This window comes from Lacerta agilis, chromosome 1 (genome assembly GCF_009819535.1).
Source record: "Lacerta agilis isolate rLacAgi1 chromosome 1, rLacAgi1.pri, whole genome shotgun sequence".
NCBI classification, from domain to species: Eukaryota; Metazoa; Chordata; class Lepidosauria; order Squamata; family Lacertidae; genus Lacerta; species Lacerta agilis.
In genome coordinates this window covers 33,822,817-33,842,192 of record NC_046312.1, presented here as the reverse complement: position 1 = coordinate 33,842,192, position 19,376 = coordinate 33,822,817, and the positions used below count along the sequence as shown (strand labels likewise).

Below are 19,376 nucleotides of genomic sequence, written 5' to 3'. Positions count from 1 at the left end.
TGGTAAATTGAGGTTGTGGAGTTGCCTTTGCCTCATCTTTAAAAGTTGATGGCTCCGTATTTGCAATGGTTAGAAATGCTAGATTCGTTCTTAACTTGCAGTGGATCTTGCATATCAGGAATGGGAGGTTAACAACAACAACAACAACAACAACAACAACAACAACAACAACATACATTGTATCAGTGTGAATGTTTCACTTTGGAGCCCTATTGGGGAACTAGAAAAATATATACCGTAGCCTAAACTCACCACAAGCTTAGTTTGTGGTGAATGTAGGCTAGCCACAGGCTTGGCTTTCTCATTTGCTACAGATACTAGATCCTTCTTATCTATTTGGTGGAAAGACATTTTCTGTTATTTCCTGCTGGCAGGCACCACTGCAGGGATGTTGTGGTTTGAGGTACTAAAGGATTTCCAATGCTGACACTAATAACTCTTATTCTGCTTGTGTTTCAGAACTATAGATCTAGTCTTAGGCTTAGAAATTCCAACTTGCCTAGAACCGACTAGTTTATTAATGCTGTGCATACATGTAGAACTGAATCTTAATTATTGCAGGTTTTTTTTTGTTATAAGATCTTTTGTTCCATTGGGCCCGTAAGACACGCCCAGACAATGGTTTCTTGTGCACATGGTTGGACAATTGTGTGTTAAACCAACAGCATGAGAAGCTTTCAAAAATAGTATGTTCATAGTTTACCTACCATTACGTAGTGCACATGTGGACTAGGAAGATCTGCACACTGGATATCTCTTGATTTTCAAACCTGCCACATAGACATGTCTGTACTTTAGTGTGGATGCGTGCAGTATTTCAGTTTGTTTTTCTTAAATCTACAAAGGTAAAGCTGACTTTAGCACTTGGATTCCAGAGCTGTTCTGAGTTTGTGTATGTGACTACTTCTCACTGCAGATGAAATAATTTAGTTGATGGAAGATTCTGATTCAGTAACGAATGTCAAGGTCATCCATGTCAAGTATTGCTTAAAGCAAAGGGAGCATTCGGTCCAGTCCTGGCTCTCTAGATCTGTAACAACTTCGACTTACCAAATCATTACAGCTGGCTTAGTTAATTAACGACAAGAATGTGCAGTTCTCCGAGGCTGTACTGAGATTTCTCAACTTCTGCTGCTTTCCCCCTGAAGCGAATGGGCTTTGCCCAACTATCCTCCTTCTTAACTGCTTTTTTTAGTTTTGACAGGAGATTCTTTTTAACCCTCAGAAATGGAAGTAGCCAATTCTACTCCCCCAGAAGCCCCGTAGGAGATCTTTTGGCTTTTCTGCCAGGCTCACGCGGATTCACATTAGGACAACTGTGTATGAAAGTTGCATTGGCCCAGACAATTTATTATAGCAGAAAGAACTCAAATTAATAGAAGCCAGGCATAATACATCAAGATTGCTTGTTTAGGAACACTGTATTTTAGTGAGCAAACACCAGCTGTGCATGACTGAGGATGGCCCAAATCCAGTTGGGAAATTGTGCTTATGCTGTCATTGTGCAGGAAAACTACCTATTCAACCTGCTTGAAAAATTCTTTTTTACTAAGGGCTGTGATCTAGCCAGCCCTCCTCCCCACCCCCATTTTTTGTGGCAGTAGAAGAGCACCCTTGAGGTTCTTGCAGAAAATTAGTTTTATATATAAATGTGTGCCAACTACAGCAAAGCTGAGTCAAGTATTCAGCACTGAAGATTGTATGCAGCTCATTTGTCTGTGTGCAATCAGCACAATCTTGCATGAGACATTCATCTTTGGTTGGTTGCCATATTGCCTTTATCCCAAAGTATAAAATGCACAGGTAAAAAAACCCTATACTTTTCCCTTTGGAAAACTATTGCGTGAGAGACAGCAGTCATTGAGGGTAGGAGAGAGAGTGGTCAAATTTCAGAGAGTAAGATGGGAGTACTCTTGTCACATTGTACATCCTGGTCCCAAATCCACTTCCATACAGTCTAACACCAAAATGCATGCTTGCACACACCTGCACATAGCCTGAAGGCTCTGTTGAGTTATTTTTAAGGAAACCCCCAAAGTTGTTGAGCTTTCTTTAGGAAAACCCGAAAGCTGTTGAGCTTTTGTTAGACAAACACCAACCAAAGTTTACAAAAATAAGATTTTTTTGGCTAAGTTCCAGGACAAAGTGCCTCCTTTCGGAAATTCCCCTCAGACGCCAATTCTGCCTTTGATATCCCGGTAATGTCCATGAAAATCTGGACATATGGCAGCCCTAATTCATATAATGGTCTGGTGACTTCTGTTTCAGTGTATATGAAGAAGCATGCATGCACACGAAAGCTCATACCAAGAACAAATTTAGTTGGTCTCTAAGGTGCTACTGGAAGGATTTTTTTTTAAATTTTGTTTTGACTACAGCAGACCAACACGGCTAAGAAGTGTGCATGCACACGAAAGCTCATACCAAGAACAAACTTAGTTGGTCTCTAAGGTGCTACTGGAAGGATTTTTTATTTTTTATTTTTTACCTGTAACTAGATATCTGAAAATCAGAATTGGCCCTGCTAGCAAAACCAGGCCATTTTCAGTAAATAACTCTTGTAACAGAGAGGAAGCCAGCAGAGGGAGTGCTTTTCACCATTTTCCTTGCTATGGCACTCTGGTCATGACATCATCAAATAAGTTTTTTATTTTAAAAATCCACACACAATTCTTTATTAGCAACAGAATCAATTTTAAGAACAAGAAATGGAGGAGTCTGTGAGACTCAATGCAGAGTTGCAGATGGATCAAAAAGTTTCTTCAGCTAGCTTACACTTTGCAAGATAACCTTGTGCTTGTGATACCTGCTTGCCTTTTGCTGGTTGTAAATATACCATCTTGAATTCTTGAAAAATAAGTCATCCAGGAAAGGGAACATAGGTGAAAATGGCTGCCTAATGAAGTTCAAATACAGTTAAGAAGGATAAAATTTCAGGATCAAAAGTTAGGTCTAAGTTTTGGTGTATGTTAAGCCTCATGATTTTACCCATGAAGCCATACTAACAAAGTAATGGGCACTTATGAATCCTGTCTGTAGGTCATGGGTGTCCTTGTTCATGCACTCTTGCCCTTATTTAGAAAAGATCCATATCTGGAGCCACTTCTATGCACAGATTTTCTCTGAATTAGGAACTGTGGATGTGGAAATCTTATGAGCATCTGTATACAGATGTTGCTTATCAGCACTACACCAAAAGCAATGTATCCAATTCCATCTTCTGGCTGTGTGCCTAGAGCTAAACTGGAACACTTGTATCTAGAAGAACAATACTGCTTTACCGTACAACAAATAAACACCAGGTCAAACCAGCATTCTTCTGTGCATTGGTTTCTTGAAGGAGATAGGTCTCATTATTCACTGCTTTTCACACCTCAGTTACTTAAGCCCATGGGAGTGCAGCAGTATGGTTAAGAGAACCTCCATTAAGCAAAACATTATTAACTTGGGTTGCAATCCTATGCACATTTGAAGTAAGCCCCATTGAATACAGACACTTGTAGGACTGGGTGGTTAAACAAAGTTATATTCCCCCTCCACTCTTCCACACAAATCAGTGGCAAACAAGAAAGCAGCAAAATAATACAATGAAAAACAAATAAATATTGTAATGAAAATTGCTAAGAACATCTAAACACAGTCAACCACCCTCACAGCTAATAATTTCAAGGTTGCTAGGAATAGTGTATTTCAGCCACCTAATGCTTGGGTGAACACAAATGTTTTGCTTTTTAAATTCCTCCTTCCTGAATATTGAGGGAGACAAATTTATCCCACCAGGCGGACATTCTCTAAATGGGGAAGCCCTACTGCAAAGGTCTCCCCTACTGATTGTCCTGCCTGAGGTATTGATATTGAGAGGCTCACTTTCAGGTACTTGAGTCCCAAACCGTTAAAACCTTGGCATACTAACACCTTGAATTTCAGGCCTGGTTACGCAATCTCCTGTTGGGAAGCCCTGCTTACCAACCTAGCAGCTGCATTCAGCACTGGTTGCAATTTCCAAGCCCTCTTTGAGTGGAGTACCACATCGAGCGCATGGCAGTGGGAGCACAATTGGACCTTTAGGAGGTTTGTTAGTAAGCATGGACAACCAAGGCCACCTGGACTTTAACTAACCCAACTTCTTTCCAGTAGTGCAACGCAGGCAATGAGTGAATAAAAAGGCTTCCAAACAAATTTTTCCAAAGCAAATTGTGCTTAAGATTTTAGAAAAGGTAGAACAAGCTAAACAGCTTAAGAATATTATTTTTTTTGGGGGGGGGAAAGTAATTTATGGTTTGAGTAAGAGCGGAAAAAGCAAATGTTGATAAAGGCAAACACATATACCAATTTAAGAGTGTTTCCTAACAAATTCAGCATTTACCAATTTGCATTCGTTCATTGTCTGATCCTGGCTTCTCTCTCTAGCACTTTCCAATACCTCAGGTCTCTTAAAGTGTGTTAGAGCTCTTCAACTTTTTGAATCCATGGCTCTCTTTCTCTCTTCAGTTCTTCCTCAGGGGTTCACAAATTGTTGTCTGTGGATCAGCAGTGATCTGCAAGCTTCATTCAGGTGACCCATGGCATGCTGGTATTGAATATTCATATTGACTTTTAATTGTATTCTTATTGCTTATTTTGTTTCTTACTGCATTTTATTGTATTTAAATTTGAATACTACGGATTGCTAATTGTAATACTGTACAATAAAATACAATGAAAGAGATAAGCTTCCAGTGCAGCTCTTTACAATTGCTGCAAAAGGCAGAAAAATTGTTATGTGATCTGCCAATGATAAGTGATCTGCAATTTTCAAGTGGTCCATGGGCTGGGGGGTGTAGTTTGGGAACCACTGATCTAACATGTTTTTTCAACTCCCCTCCCAAACTTTTAGCCAATCAAGAGGAGAGGAGACTCCTCCTTAAATTTTGGTTTCCGCTTAATTGCAGGTTCCTAGGTTGAACTTAGACCCTCTTGTGCGGAGCTATTTGAGCTAAGCCTCTCCTCAGACTTCTGTCCTTCCTTTGAACTTTTGGCCCTTTTGTGTAGGAGAGCCTTTAAAGCAAAAAGCAACCATCTTACAATCTGCTTTACAACTCAAAAGCCAAACACAAAATGGCTGACAGTCCTCTTGCTTCATGATTGTGTTGATCCATGCTGTATTAGGAAATGGAAATGTTTTGATGTGTGTTCTTAGCCACAGTTCTTTTATTTATATATCTATGTGCATTGATGGAGTAAAGCATACACCTGTGAACTATTTTTTTAAAAAAGTTGAGATGTTTGTGGTGTCCAAAGATGCCATAGCCATTGTCATTGCAAAGCTTTGTCATGCCTCTCCCCTTTGCTCCCATGTCCTTTCCCAAGTATTCTTCTGGTTCGTTAAAAATGCGAGAACTTGTAGATGGAAAAAGAGTGCTACATAGGTTTAAGCACAAGCTAGGCAGTTTTCCAAATATTTATCCTTCAAATGGTAATTAGGGGATAAAGCATTAGAGTGACTATTTGAAGGGGTTTGATTAGCTGTGCATGCAGATAAAAGAAATGAGTCATGAATCTTCATAATCAGGTAAATTATGTGTTTTGTCTGAGAACAAAGGAGTTCGAAAATGGTGTTGAAGTCTTTGAAATCTGGCATGAAAATGTGGCTTCCCGATCTCTTAAATTGCAGCTTTCGTACAGTAGACACGAAACAGCATAATCTGTCAGAGTAACTCCAGTGGGTTTTTAAATAGCTTTGTGCATTATAAAGAAACATGATTTTTTTTTTAAAAAAAGAAAGAAGTGCTAAATGAGATATTTGCTTTGATCTACACGATTACCTAAAATGGTACTGTCTCTCAATTGACATGTATATCAAGAAGTTCACAGAAAGGAATTGGTGGAATGTGCAGTGATGATGCTAAGCAATGGCTGTGAACAGACATTAATTCTTTTACAGCCTTCAAGATGGCATGATAGAGGTATTATTGCCCACAGAGCACACATTCATTCCCCCCCCCCCCTGTTTCACTGAGGCTTTGATCAAACAGGATTTGCAGGTTTTTAGTTCTTCAAAATAATAGAAAGCCTGTCTCACCATAGTGGGAGGGACCCTTCCCACCCCAATATGTGCATTGATGGCCAACAAGAACTATTCTGACATTCTCTGAAAAGCTAATGTCTGCACTTAGGCTGTGCTTGTCATAACAAGCTATTGAAATAAGTCAGATTGCAGTGTTTGTATGCGTGTTGATAAATTGGCAGAAAATGCTAATGGGACTTGAGGCCGGCTCAGGACATTTTAATATTTGAGGATGAACATGCAGTGGTGTCCCCTTTCCTTCTAATTAATCAAGGATACAACCCCTGAGAAGTTACCTGGTGTCAATGAACTGAAGACTTGGAAGTGCTCAGATTACATTCTAATAAGTCTGATATTCCTGCCACACTTAATGGAAACTGACTCACCTTATTATGTATTAGGGCTGCCTAGAGTGGAGCAGGGGTCTGTATAAGGTGTACCTTTAAAAAACAAAACAAAACAAGGTTTTGCACTGTTAGGTGAAGGTAAAAGGTAAAGGACCTCTGGATGGTTAAGTCCAGTCAAAGGCGAATATGGGGTTGTAGCGCTCATCTTGCTTTCAGGCCGAGGGAGCCGGCGTTTGTCCACAGACAGCTTTCCAGGTCATGCGGCCAGGATGACTAAACTGCTTCTGGCACAATGGAACACCGTTGCACACAATGGAAACCAGAGCACACAGGTACTGCAGTGGTACCTATTTATCTACTTGCACTGGCATGCTTTCGAACTGCTAGGTTGGCAGGAGCTGGGACAGAGCAACGGGAGCTCACCCCCTCGTGGGGATTCGAACCGCCAACCTTCTGATTGGCAAGGCCAAGAGGCTCAGTGGTTTAGACCACAGCACAACCCTTTGCACTGCTAGACAGAGTGGTGTGGTGAACAGCTGTTACTGATAGCTTTAGGAACACTATCAATTTGCACCCCTGCAAATTGGACAGTCAGCCTCCCTCAGCCTGCTCCATTCGGCACCCTCCCCTGACCATTGGTGGGTTTTTTTGAGGGCGTTGTGTAGGTTGTGGTGGGAAGAAAACCCATCTTCCTCCAGCCATGTTATAGTAGATTATGTTGGGATCCAACTCATCCTGGAGTCCAGAACTGGGTTTAGTTTGTTCAGGATTTCAACTATCCCCAGTGCCAAGTCTAAATGCCATCCTGGTTAAATGCCGCCAGAAATAATTCGCGATTTCAGTTCATCTTCTCTTAAACATCCAAGGGAAATCATTCATAGATTTCCAAAGCAAAGTTTTCTCCATTGCTGAGCAATTATTTTACAACTCAAAAGCATTTCTAATGTTTTAAACCAAACCTTCTTCAATTTCTTGCCTTCTGTCCAGCCGTATGTAGTAGTTGAGAGCAATTATGCTCAATCATCCTGGTGGCTATCTCTTTTAAAAAAAACATTGCAGAAGTGTGAAGTTGGAAGGGCAGCCCTTAACAGAATAGCCCACATTCACTGGGAAGTAGTGCTGCAAATAGAGGTCTTGAACTGCTAACGTGTGCTGTCCCTGCAGGGTAAGGAAATAACTTGCTAAGACAAACCTAAAGCTAGTAAACTGTGCCAAACACTACAGAGAAGATAATGCCTTGTCTATTCTGGTCTGCAAATTCTTTTGTAGCCTGGATACAGAACTGGCTACATTTCAGCATGAAAGCAACAATATCTGTTTTCTTATGTGTTGTTTGTATTTATCAGCTGCCTATTATTCTAGTCCCTTTAGGCAAAACACAGTAAAAAATCAATACAATAAAATACCGGATCAGATAAAACAAAATCGATGTATAAAATCTCTCTCTCTCTCTTTCTCTCTCTCTCACCCACACACCCACCCCACTATTGAAAGCACTACAGTAATTCCACGGAAGTTAAAATAAAATGCTGCCAAAGTAGAAACTAAATAATTAGTAATATTGACTTTAAGATATTAAATTTGTAAAAAGATGTTTAAAAGGCTTGGGGGTAAACAGAAAAGTTTTTACCTGCTGCTGGAAAATGTAACTATAAGCACCAAGTGGATCTCTCTAGGGATAATGTTCACAACCAGGGGGCCACCACTGAAAAGACCCTCTGTGTTTGGCACCCTCAATATTACAGATGAAGAAGGCACTACAAAGTATCTTGATAAAGGTGAGTTTGAAGTATAGTCACCATATTTCATCTAAAAGGGTTTGTTGAAATGTGGTTACTATATTGTAGCATCAGGAAGCTAATGGGTTTGAATTCAATAGCACATTCGATACTATTGAGTAGGGCATAGTTATGATTGGGAATGGCTCTCCCACACCAGTAAAGTTTTTCTTGCCATGCTAGTATGTCATCTGTGACAAATGGCATAAGACCAACTTTCCTCCTCCTCCTCTTCTTCTACTTCTACTATCATATGTGTATGTGTGCATGTGTACGCACCACCGTACAACGTATAATATTCCTTCATGCAGTTCTTAAGCTAGAGTCTAGTCTAGAAAACTTTATGCCACAAAGCTCATGGATGCTAAGGATTTACTTGCTACATAGGAACATAAGAAGCTGTCTCAAGGACCGTCTCTCCCATATGAACCGATTCAGACTCTGTGATCATCATCTGAGGCCCTTCTTCATGTACCTTCTTGGCAAGAGGTCAAAGGGCAGAAACAAAAACAGGCCTTTTCTGTGGTGGCTCTAAACGAATAAACATACTGCATCAGCTCTTTTGGTCCACCTGGCTTAGCATTGTCTACAGTGATTCACAGCAGCTCTTCAGGGTTACAGACAGAGGTCTCTCCCAGCCTTACCCACAGATACCAAGGATTGAACCTGGGTCTTTCTGCATGTAAGGCATATGCTCTACCACTGAGCCATGGCCCTTCCCCAGCAGACTAATATGGCAGCTACCCTGTGAAAGAAGTAATAATCCATCCTTCTCTGAATCTTTTTATTAATATCTTCCATTTATGCCTAGAGACCCCTCTTAGTTTTTATTTTACTCTTAAACTTAAGTCTCAACATAATCTTGCATTAGTGACACCAGTCCAGCTTTTGTTACACCTGGTAACAGTTGGATCCAGGTGGGAATGTGGTTCCACTTCCTATACTTCCATTTAAGCACATCTACTGGCCGTGCATGTATCTCCCTTGCTGAGTAGGGTAATTGAGTGCAGTTCTTCCGAGATTTAAAGCACCACTAGTTAATAAGTTACAAAAGTTAAATTAGAGCTAAAATTAAAGTTCGCTTACAACCGTTGCACATAACTTTTCCCATTAAGAATGATGTAGCTGTGTGTTTTCCTTCCACAGACAAAAGCAGTTGGTTTGCTTGATGCAGATGTGTATGGGCCTTCCATCCCAAAGATGATGAATTTGAAAGGAAGTCCAGAAGTGACGCCAAGTAAGTTTGGATGGTTCTTACTCTTTATCCCCTTCCCTCCCCAATGCTACGAGGAAATCTTGAGAGGCAGTGATTATTTGTAGTGGTGAGAGTAGGGAAAGATGCTCCTTCCTGTCTTGCCAAATGACTATAAATAACCATGCCATGGTAACATTAGACTTGCATTGCATTGCATTTGACCACTGTTTGAAAACTGTAGTTCGAAATCCAGTTTCTAGGGTGTTGCCTTGGGCTGGTTAATGAGAACATACACAGCAGCACTGAGAGAGATTCAGACTTCCGGTCTACTTCTGAGCGCAATTGAAAGTGATGCTGCTTACTTCTTAAAGTCCTATATGACTTAGGACTTGAGGATGTGTTCCCATATCAACTTGCCCACGAGTTGAGATAATCTTTGGACCCTTGCCTTAAGGTGTCCCCATCATCCAGAACTCGAACGGTCCTCTGGAACGGATTACGTTCGAAAACCGAGGTACCACTGTATTTGAAAGCATACTGGTTTCTTTAACTGTGTTTGTAAATTGTCCTGGAATTTAGCTTTGCTGAAGGTTGATATGTATATCTTTAAAACAAATGGAAGTACATAATAGGGACGCAGTTTCCTCAGTGTGGGCGACACAACTAGGATGGAGTAAAGTTGTCTGCACTAAAAAAGTGGGAATGCTACAGTTCTGGTGTAGCTCCTTACCATGCATTCTAGGATAGTGCTACAATAGTGTGGAGGTGGGGTAAATGTGAGCACCGTACAGCTTCCAGTGAGAGCCCAGCCTGCCACTTGATAGCCCGATCATACAGAGGTCCAGTTCATGTTATCTTTTTTTTGGGGGGGGGAAGGATTGCACCATCTGGGCCTCTGCATTATTGTTCAGTGTCTGTAAAAGGGATCTACCTGCATACATGTATTCCTGCCCCCGCCCCCTTAATTGGAACTCTGATTGCGCAGGGCTCTCAGTTATGGGAGGAGCCTTTGGGTGTACAGCTGGTTCCATCCACTTCACAGGCATTGCCTCCCAAACATGTGAGGATGGGGCCCCTCAAAGGGCCCTGCTTTTCTGTGTGATAACAGTCATGTGACTAGAGCACCCAAATAGGGCTTATTTGTGTGGAAATGAAGAGAGGCTTGTACTGCTTTTCCAGTATACAGTTGCAGTGCACCCCCCCCCCCGGCAACCTGGAGTAATGAATCATGGCATAGTTGTCAGAACAAAAATCCTATAACGGAAACAAATTATGTGTGCTATACAAATATTCAGTAGCTTGGACAGTAGGGCATACATGTGGCTAGAGTTAGGCACTGCTTTTGGAATCTGGTAATGCAATAGTTGAGCCTTGGAATGCAAACCAAATCTGTAAAGACTAATTGTGAAACGATCTGTGTCACATCCTACTTGATTTCCTAACCATATGTATCAATGTGGAAGATCCTATTGTCAGGGCACTATAATAGAGACCATTACAAGTGTTTAATGGCTGAGAAAAATTATCTGTGCCTGTACTTGGTGTTACAATAATGTCTCAAACCCTTGTGGGATAAGAGATTCTTACATTAGTGACGTATATTGTTTCATCTTCATGTGAAGGTTTGTTATCCAAAGTCATGGGAATGTCGTGGCATAGGAATAGTAGGAAGAACACCAAGTAATTGGTTTTTGGAGCTAATCCACACCTTCTGAATCTCCTTATGTGTTAACATTGGTTGTGTGTGTTATGGCTGGTTTTATCTGTGTAGAGCACAAAATCTTGGAAGATGTAGATTAGGGCCCTTGGTAGTTTAGTTTAGAGCTCCCTCCCCCGCAAGGGAGCCCTCCTTCGTCCAGAAATTTTCATTACTGGATTATTAAATTTTTCATTGTGCCCTAAATGCCAGGCTTACTTAGCTGCCGCATGATTCCTGCCCCTTCAGAAAAGGGTGAGTTGAGTAGCTACTGACAGATAGTATTTGGGTCCATACTTTTGCTTGTAGGTGACACAGGGAGAGGTGGTTGGGAAGGAGCCTACTTATTCCTTGTGCGATGCTGCTAAAATGTACCCAATATTGTGGTAGTATGAAACTAGCAGAAATAAGCAGCTGAGCCGGAAGGAGCCTAGGGAGGAATACACAGTCCAACTTTCATATTTTGTACCTAGCAGTTAAAGAGAGATTCCCTCTGAGAATACCCCTGTTTGATTTCTAGTAGCAGCACTGTCCTAGTTCAACTATTCCAATTTCTTTAAAAAAAACTTTTCAAAGAATCTTCAGCAGAAATTAAGTATTTAGTCTTGGAGTTGCAAGAAAACTAGCTGGACTAAACAGGGGCAGTTTGTTTAATTTGCAGACAGAAAGTAGTAAATACCGTCAATGGAGCTGTCCTCAGCTTGGACCAGTACTGAATTGCTTTCTGAAGTGAAAAAGTTGTACTGTCTGATTTTAAAACATTCGTTTGGAAGCACCATGATTGTAATTCAGATATAGTTGGTAGCTGTATTTTACTTTAGTGTAAAAAAACACATAATCTGCAATGCATGTAACATGTTGCATAATAGGACAGAAGGACGTTTGTGACACAGAAGCTGGATTTACCTGCCAAAGAAATAATAATTTGGGGTTCTGTGAGGCAGAAAATGGACAATATGCACACACTCTATCACATTCATGTCACCCCATGTGTTGATGGTTGTCTTTTCTTTGAGTTTAGCCTGTGAAATCAAGAGATGCTAGGGAAGTTTGATTCTTCATATCACCACCAAGGCATCAGGCCCAAAGCGGGCTCTTTTCTCATACTTTCAACCGAAGGGAGCCCCATTATCTCACAAAGATGGATGATTGCCAGCAATAGGACTGAGGTGCCGGATGATAAATAACTGGTCTCGGTGGTAGGGAAATGATTTAGTTCTTAATTCAGTGTTCCATTCTAAAGCACTTGCAGTGACTACAGCAAGCTAAGTAGAAGTTTAAGTGTTGCCCTTTTCTATTTCTGACATCTTTCTTAGGTAGGTTTTGGCATGCTTAATAGAGTAAACAATTTTAAAACAACCACTTTAAGGCTGGCCCTGTTTAATTTTTTTTAAAAAATGTGTATTACAGTTTAGAAGTTCAGTTATGTTCCTCCCTAGGTTGCTAGGTTGTCTTTTGTGAGGTAGGAAGATTTTTGTGTGAAACATAAAGCATACTTAGAGAACTGCAGCCTTGTTGCTCCTTAAAAACTAACAAATTTATTATGGTGTAAGGTTTCATGGACTAGAGTCTACGTCATTTGATGCATGAAGTTCCTGAAAGCTGATGCCACAGTAAATTTCTTAGCCTTTAAGACGTCACAAGATTCTTTACTGTTTTTGCTGCAACAAACAGAAACGTCTGTGCCTTTGAACGTATCTGTTGTATAGATGAGTAAATTTTTGCAGCAATGTGGGATATCAAAAGCATTCAGAGCTTTATAATAGACCTTATTGCTGAACATTCTGTACTGTACACGTTGTTCCTAACAATGAAAAATAGGTAACAAGTGTTATTTTGTGTGTTCTTCTCAGTCTTTTAATAACTGGGCTTGGCAACACAGCTAGGCTAAAGCACTAATATTCCCAAAAGCATGGGGAGGTGTATATGATACATGCATTTTACTGGGATGGGGGCAATGTGCAACACTTCCTACTAGGTGTATTTCTGGTGATGCACATCTTGAATTGGGCCTTATGTCGTTGAGGAGAATAATCTTAATTAAATCAGAAATGTGAAAGAATAGTTAGGGCAACTGTTTTAATGCTTTTGCTATCATTAGATTATAAGGCAAGGGGGAGAAAAATACCGTATATTCTGGCGTATAAAACGACTGGGCATATAAGACGACCCCCAACTTTTCCAGTTAAAATATAGAGTTTGAGATATACTTGACCACAGATTTTCCACCCGGCGTATAAGACGACCCCCGACTTTTGAGAAGATTTTCCTGGATTAAAAAGTAGTCTTATACGCCAGAATATATTGTAAGTAAGAAAGCCTCACAGTTGGTTGATTATATTAACTTTTTTTTTGCTTTAGGCACACTTTAAGCAGAGATTGGATGGCCATCTGTCATTAATGCTTTAGCTGAGATTCCTGCATTGCAGGGGGTTGGACTAGATGACCCTTGGGTCCCTTCCAATTCTAAGATTCTATGATTGTACTCCATACTCCTAATGTGGCAGTTTTGGTATTTGGTTGCTGCTGACTCAGGACAGGTCCCTAGAAAATAGGGACTGTTTCAAGTAAACAGGGATAGTTGGACCATTTATTTGCCACTATTAAATATGCACAAGGTCACATAAATGGAAATCCTAATTGTTTGGGAAAGGGCTCGTGATGGACAGAGGACCTTCTTCCTTTCAGTAGAAATTTAATTTGATTAATCACACTGTTCACAGATGGCCTTCATATCTCCTGAATTCTCATCCTGTATAGTCTGTGCAGCTGTCAGGTAATAAGAGTTCAAAGTTTATGCTGCAGCACTCCCCCAGAATAGCACTGTGGCAAGTGATACACCATTTGTCGTGGTAGTCTTTTGTGCTCTTCCTGATGAGACATCATGAAAAAGTGAGGAGGTGGATAATAATGATGATTTTGAGTGGTGAAAGATTTCAGCTCTACAAAAAGGTGGCGTTCATGATGCAATGGATTCTGAGTAAGCTCATGCTGCAGTCTTATTTTTAAGTAGATGTGGAGGAGTAACTGCTCAATAACTATGCACTGAAATATAATTTTGGAGAAGGGAAATTAATAGTTGTAATCATGAACTATTGTCAACGGCACCAGCCACTTTAAAATGCACCTTTAAGTCCTACACTTGTTGCAACATTTTATGTCTGCGGTTTGTTTTAAATTCTAAGGCTGCAATCCATGCTGGTACCGCAGCACCGGAATGCCAAATCTCTTTTTGTTGTCTTTGGTGTTGCAGTTCCCACTGCTGAAAAGGCAAGCTTTTTTTTTTTTTTTTAAATCTGAAAAGTGGCTTGTCTCTGCAGTGGTGGGAATCACTATGGAAGTAACTTGAAATAAAGTGCTAGCTGTATGTCACAGTTTCCTCCTTCTGTACATATCCTGCCTGTTTGGTTTCCAGATTCTGGCCCCCTCCCCCAAGCATATGAAACCCGAGAAGACATGATATGGAATTGTCACACCAAACAAACCATGATGATCTACTGAAACGAAGTACAAAGTTCAAATATAATGCTAAGTCAGGAATCATGTTTTTGCTTCTTCCGTGTGATAGCTGGAAGAAGCAAAGCAGCCCCCATTGACACATTAATGGTAAACCATTCACTGCAGCTTACATGGCGGGTGAACTTGGCTTATGCACTCATAGGTTTTAAGTCAAAAAATGCAAACAAGTTTGTCTTTCCTTTTGCTAAAGACCCATTGACGTTGGTGTATTTAATAAATCTGTAACAGTGCAGCCACAGTCTCCTATGGTTTTTGGCTTTCAGCATAGTCAAGCATATAGAGAAAGACGTTTTAAGAGCATCCATGGGGCTATTCTGAGTGGTGAAGCATGCATAAGGATTAACTGCAGTATTAGGAGGCCACAGAGAGGATTGTCAAGAAAAATTGCAGTCTGTGTTCTTCCTGTTCCGTTAATTAGAGAAATAAAATAGAAGGTTGTCCAAATGATGACTTTTGTTCCAGTTCCTTCTGATAAGCATTTTTTGCAGTCTGGGCACCCTAGCATAGGCTGGTAACAATGAACTTTATTTTATTTTATTTTATTGCATTTATATTTATTGCTGAATATTGCAAAAAATATATATGCAAGTGCAAGATTTCTTGAGGGAAAATGTAGTGTCTGAATGAGTGCAAGATGTTTTGCTTCTCAGTGACATGTCATATTCTGTTTTTCATCAAGTAAATTCTTGTTAAGAATCTTAAATGGTACCAAACTTCAGAAAGATACCTATAGAGTAGAGTTGGAATATAATAATGTCAAAAACCACGTTTATGTTGACTTGCTGATGCAGCATTTTCTTGGGACTCTCAAGTAAGCTTTAGCTACGTTTTTAGTTTGACTGGTAGCAGGTCCTCTCTTTGGATAGAATATTCTGGCTTCAGAGTCTGGTTTATTGGACTCGTCTTCACCCATGTTAAGAAGGTTCTTAACAGATCTATAGGTATCAAGCCTTATGTAGAATTGATATAGGTTGTTTCCCTTTTAGGCTGAGGGCAGTTGGGGAGAAAGATGCAATATCTTGGAAACAGTCCAATAACAACAACATATCACAGTTACAGAATCCAGATATTGTTCAGTTGGTATCAGAGATCAGGGAAAGTTTTAGTAAATAGGTATGTTTTTAACAACTGCTAGAAGCTCACTCACTACAGTGGATGCTAGCCATATATCTGGTAGGGAGCCCACTTCACAAGCTGGTAGCCACCATCGAGAAGTTGCCAAAAGTTGCAAGGTGGCCTAAGCTAGACCATGGTTGTATACTGTATATGTGAGATCTTACTAGGTTAAAGCAACAAACTGGCTCATGCTAACCTCGGTTATATGTTAATGTCTTGACTGGCCCTCTGCTTTGTAGTGAAGTCCGAAAACTTTAAGAGGGTGTATATTGCTCTTATAGATGCCTCTAGTTTCTACACATTTTCACAGTCATAATGAACAGAACTTAGAATAATTTCTAAAAATGTATTTTTAAAACACATTTTCCATTCTAGAAAACTTAATGAGGCCTCTTGTGAACTATGGAATTGCATGGTAAGCAATCTGTAGGTTCAAATCCATTTTACATATTTTCTTTCTATATTTTGCTCCTTGCAACATGTCTGAAAGTTGAAAAAAATATATTTGCATTTCTCTTGTAGTATGTCCATAGGTTTCTTGGTAGAAGAGACTGCACCAATTGTCTGGAGAGGCCCCATGGTAATGTCAGCCATTGACAAGTTGTTGAGACAGGTAAGGAGTTATATAAACATGTTGCTTTTTGAAGAAATTGATTCCCCCCCCTTCTCACTGGTAAACCAAGGAAAGATGATAAAGTTATTCAAGCCAGTGCTGATCACTGTATATGAAAGCATTTTAAAAGAAGGTGGAAATACTGAGAACCAGATGGAAGGATCCTCCCTCTCCTCCCCTCTCACACTGTTCTGAGGATTCTCCCAACCCTCCAGAGCTGATTTGGGGGAGGACAAGGGGAGAGAGCCTCATTGCATGAGTGTGAATCCTTGTGCTCCCTTCTGCTAGGGCGCTGGGTTAGCTGAATCCATCCCATTGCTCTCCATTAGTGGAAACCGACCATAAATTGGTGTCTGAGCTTTGCATGCAGAAGGTCCCATCATCTCCAGGTAGGGCTGGGGAAGATCCCTGCTTGAAACTCTGGAGAACTGTTGCCAGTCAGTGTAGACAACACAAGGTCAATGTACCATTGTCTGACTTGTTATTAGGTAACCTTCTGCATTTAGCAACTTTCTAGTCAAATAAATAGTGGATTATTCTGTTTGATAAGCAGCTGAAATTTGCTTTCGTGGACAATATCTGGTGACCTATATTAGATCTTTGAAGCCAAGGCTAGATGATATGGCGGACATAGGGCTTCTGCTGAAAGAAATCGCTCCTTGTCTCATTCCTCTTTGTTGTTAGTAACCTCTAACGGCAGCAATGCATGGTGGGACACCACTGGACAATTCAAGCAAGCAGTAGCCTATGAAGTAGAACTGAGGCAGAGCAAAAACACTCAACATAATAGCTAGTTACAGCCTTAATTTCTGCCAACCACCTAAAAGTAAGATTTTACTCCAACCATTGCTGTTCTTAGTGCAGCATCTGTATTGTTTGTTAACATAAAGATAAGCATAACCACGTAGCACAACTGGATAAGGCGTCTGCTGGTACTGAGAGATTATTATGTGTTCGGAAACACTATTTCTTTTTCGGTAGTGTGGTTTTTAACATATTACAATTGCCTGTGGTGGCGTCCCCCCCCCCCTTCAAACATGCCTTATTATTCGGTCACTACCCAAAACATAATATACCACAGTTCTGACATCAGTACCTGATTTACTAACAAGCAGGGCTGAGGGAGACCAAGGATGATTTGTGGGGGGTGAGTGGGGGTTGGGGTTGCAGTAACTGCAATATTGCTTCAGTCAATGGAATTCCCAAATGAGGAGCAGATGGCAGTTTCTTTCTCGTGGGTGTTGATAATGGTGTATACTGAGTTGGTTGTTACCTAGCAACTAATGATGCAGTTGTAATCTAGCAGATCCAGAAGCAAAAAAAGAAATGGCAGTGTCTCGACACGGGGGCCCATTAATGATTTTCCCCGACAATGAAATTTCACTTGTAGCTGCAATGCTTTAAGAAGGACTTTCCTCCAATCAAAGCATTTTCCTTTTGTGTATAAACTATCTGCTCTTTAATCCTGCATCAGGACAAATTGAGTTTCCTTTCAGGAAAACAAAATGCTTACAGATACCAGCAAAGACAAGTAGAATCTGTTGTAGAGGAAGGCTTTATAACTATGCAACTGTATACATATAATTGCAGAGTGTTTTCATGAGTGTGTGTTTAAATCTTACTCCTGCTTGTAGCAGTAGGTTATTACTCATTGTTTACCAGATTTAATTCTGTGAGCAGGACATTTGCATTGTAGAGATTCAGGCATCGCATACAGTAATTAAGTAAAATATTTTATTGTTCCAAAGCTGGGTTTGATTGGATGTTTCATGACTCTTATCTCCACATTTCGCCACTGGTCACCACAGGTTAAACTACTGTTCAGGAGTTGTTTTTTAAGTTTAGAGCTTTACAAAAAAGGGGGGGTTAATTATTTTGTGCATTAATAGCCTGGTTGTAACTTTTCTTTTAAAGCAGAATTGAAAGTAATAGTTCGTTCTGCTCCTCCTTTTCTGGCTATATATAAGTCACATAAATTGCCTTCTTAATCTTGGTTTATGATATAATACATTGAGTTTAAGGGGCTCCCAGACATTGAGGCAGGGTTGTAAAATATTAAATAGAGATCTCAAGAAAATTAAGTCAGTCAGATCTAATATTCCTAATGCATTTTATTGCAGCCAGTAGGAGATGTCCATGGACTTGCACATAAAACTAGGCAATATTGTGAAATGGCCTTTATCATCAGTTTTAGAATATGAAGTTTCCTTTATAAGGATGTGACACAGAAAACTATGAGGTATATCAAATTGCTGTCCATGGTATTTTTTTTTCCTTATAGAAGTTTAGCAGAATTAGGTTCAGCAGACACTCCCAAGGCAGGTGCATATACAACTGTCTGATAACATTAAAACTATTTATTCTGTTTATATTATTTATGGATTCTAAGAGAGCATGGAGCTTTTAGCTACTCAGAAAAAGAGACTGCTGCACTGAGACTTCATTATGCTTCTGGAAGAGGTATTCTGGGACATGACAGTTGAACTACAATTCCCAGTTCTGTAGTCGAGCCCACTGTAATAGATGATATCCTTTCCATTAGTGGTTGGTGCAGACGTAATGATGTGTGTACCCTAGCACCGCTGCAAATATCCGTAATGTAGTGTAGCTTTACCTGGGGGAAGATGTGAGCTCTCACATACTTCCTCTCCTCTTTGGAAACATTCCCCTTGCAGCCTTAATCATAGTTAACATCTGTGCTCTTAAAACAGTTAATTCTAGCCAGGGCTTGCTCTATTCAAGACTCACTTTTCAAAAACTACTTAAGCCTGTAGCCCTCTATATTCTTGTATATGCCGTCCCTCTGTAGAGACATTTTCATGCTCAAATACGATAATTATTATTATTTAACTAGGCTGTAACGAGGCAATTATTGTAAATACAAATTACAGTATATTTTATGGGAAATAACTAGCAATTCAGTAAGCTTTAGTGGTCGCTAGAAAGCATCACATTTTTAAGAGATCAGTTGGAAATGTCAACAACCTCTTCCATTGTTAACCTTGAGATTTTCCAGCAGAGTGACTTCAGTAAATGCATTTCATCCTCAGCTCCATCATTCAGTGT

At 40.1% G+C, this 19,376-nt stretch overlaps 1 protein-coding gene across 7 annotated transcripts in view; it reads left to right on the top strand.

Moving 5' to 3' along the window:
* Positions 1–19,376, top strand: part of NUBPL (nucleotide binding protein like) — a 50,283-nt gene that overhangs the window by 5,694 nt on the left and 25,213 nt on the right. For 2 of the 7 annotated variants that reach the window (XM_033143924.1, XM_033143933.1), the window contains exons 4-6: positions 9,318–9,408; positions 16,073–16,112; positions 16,220–16,310. The exons of 1 other annotated variant lie outside the window; for it this stretch is intronic. In XM_033143924.1, coding sequence (XP_032999815.1) covers positions 9,318–9,408; positions 16,073–16,112; positions 16,220–16,310 — 222 coding nt within the window. Of the gene's footprint in view, positions 1–9,316; positions 9,409–16,072; positions 16,113–16,219; positions 16,311–19,376 lie in introns of those variants that run through there. 4 more of the 7 variants (XM_033143951.1, XM_033143970.1, XM_033143962.1 and 1 more) reach the window with 4 other exon arrangements.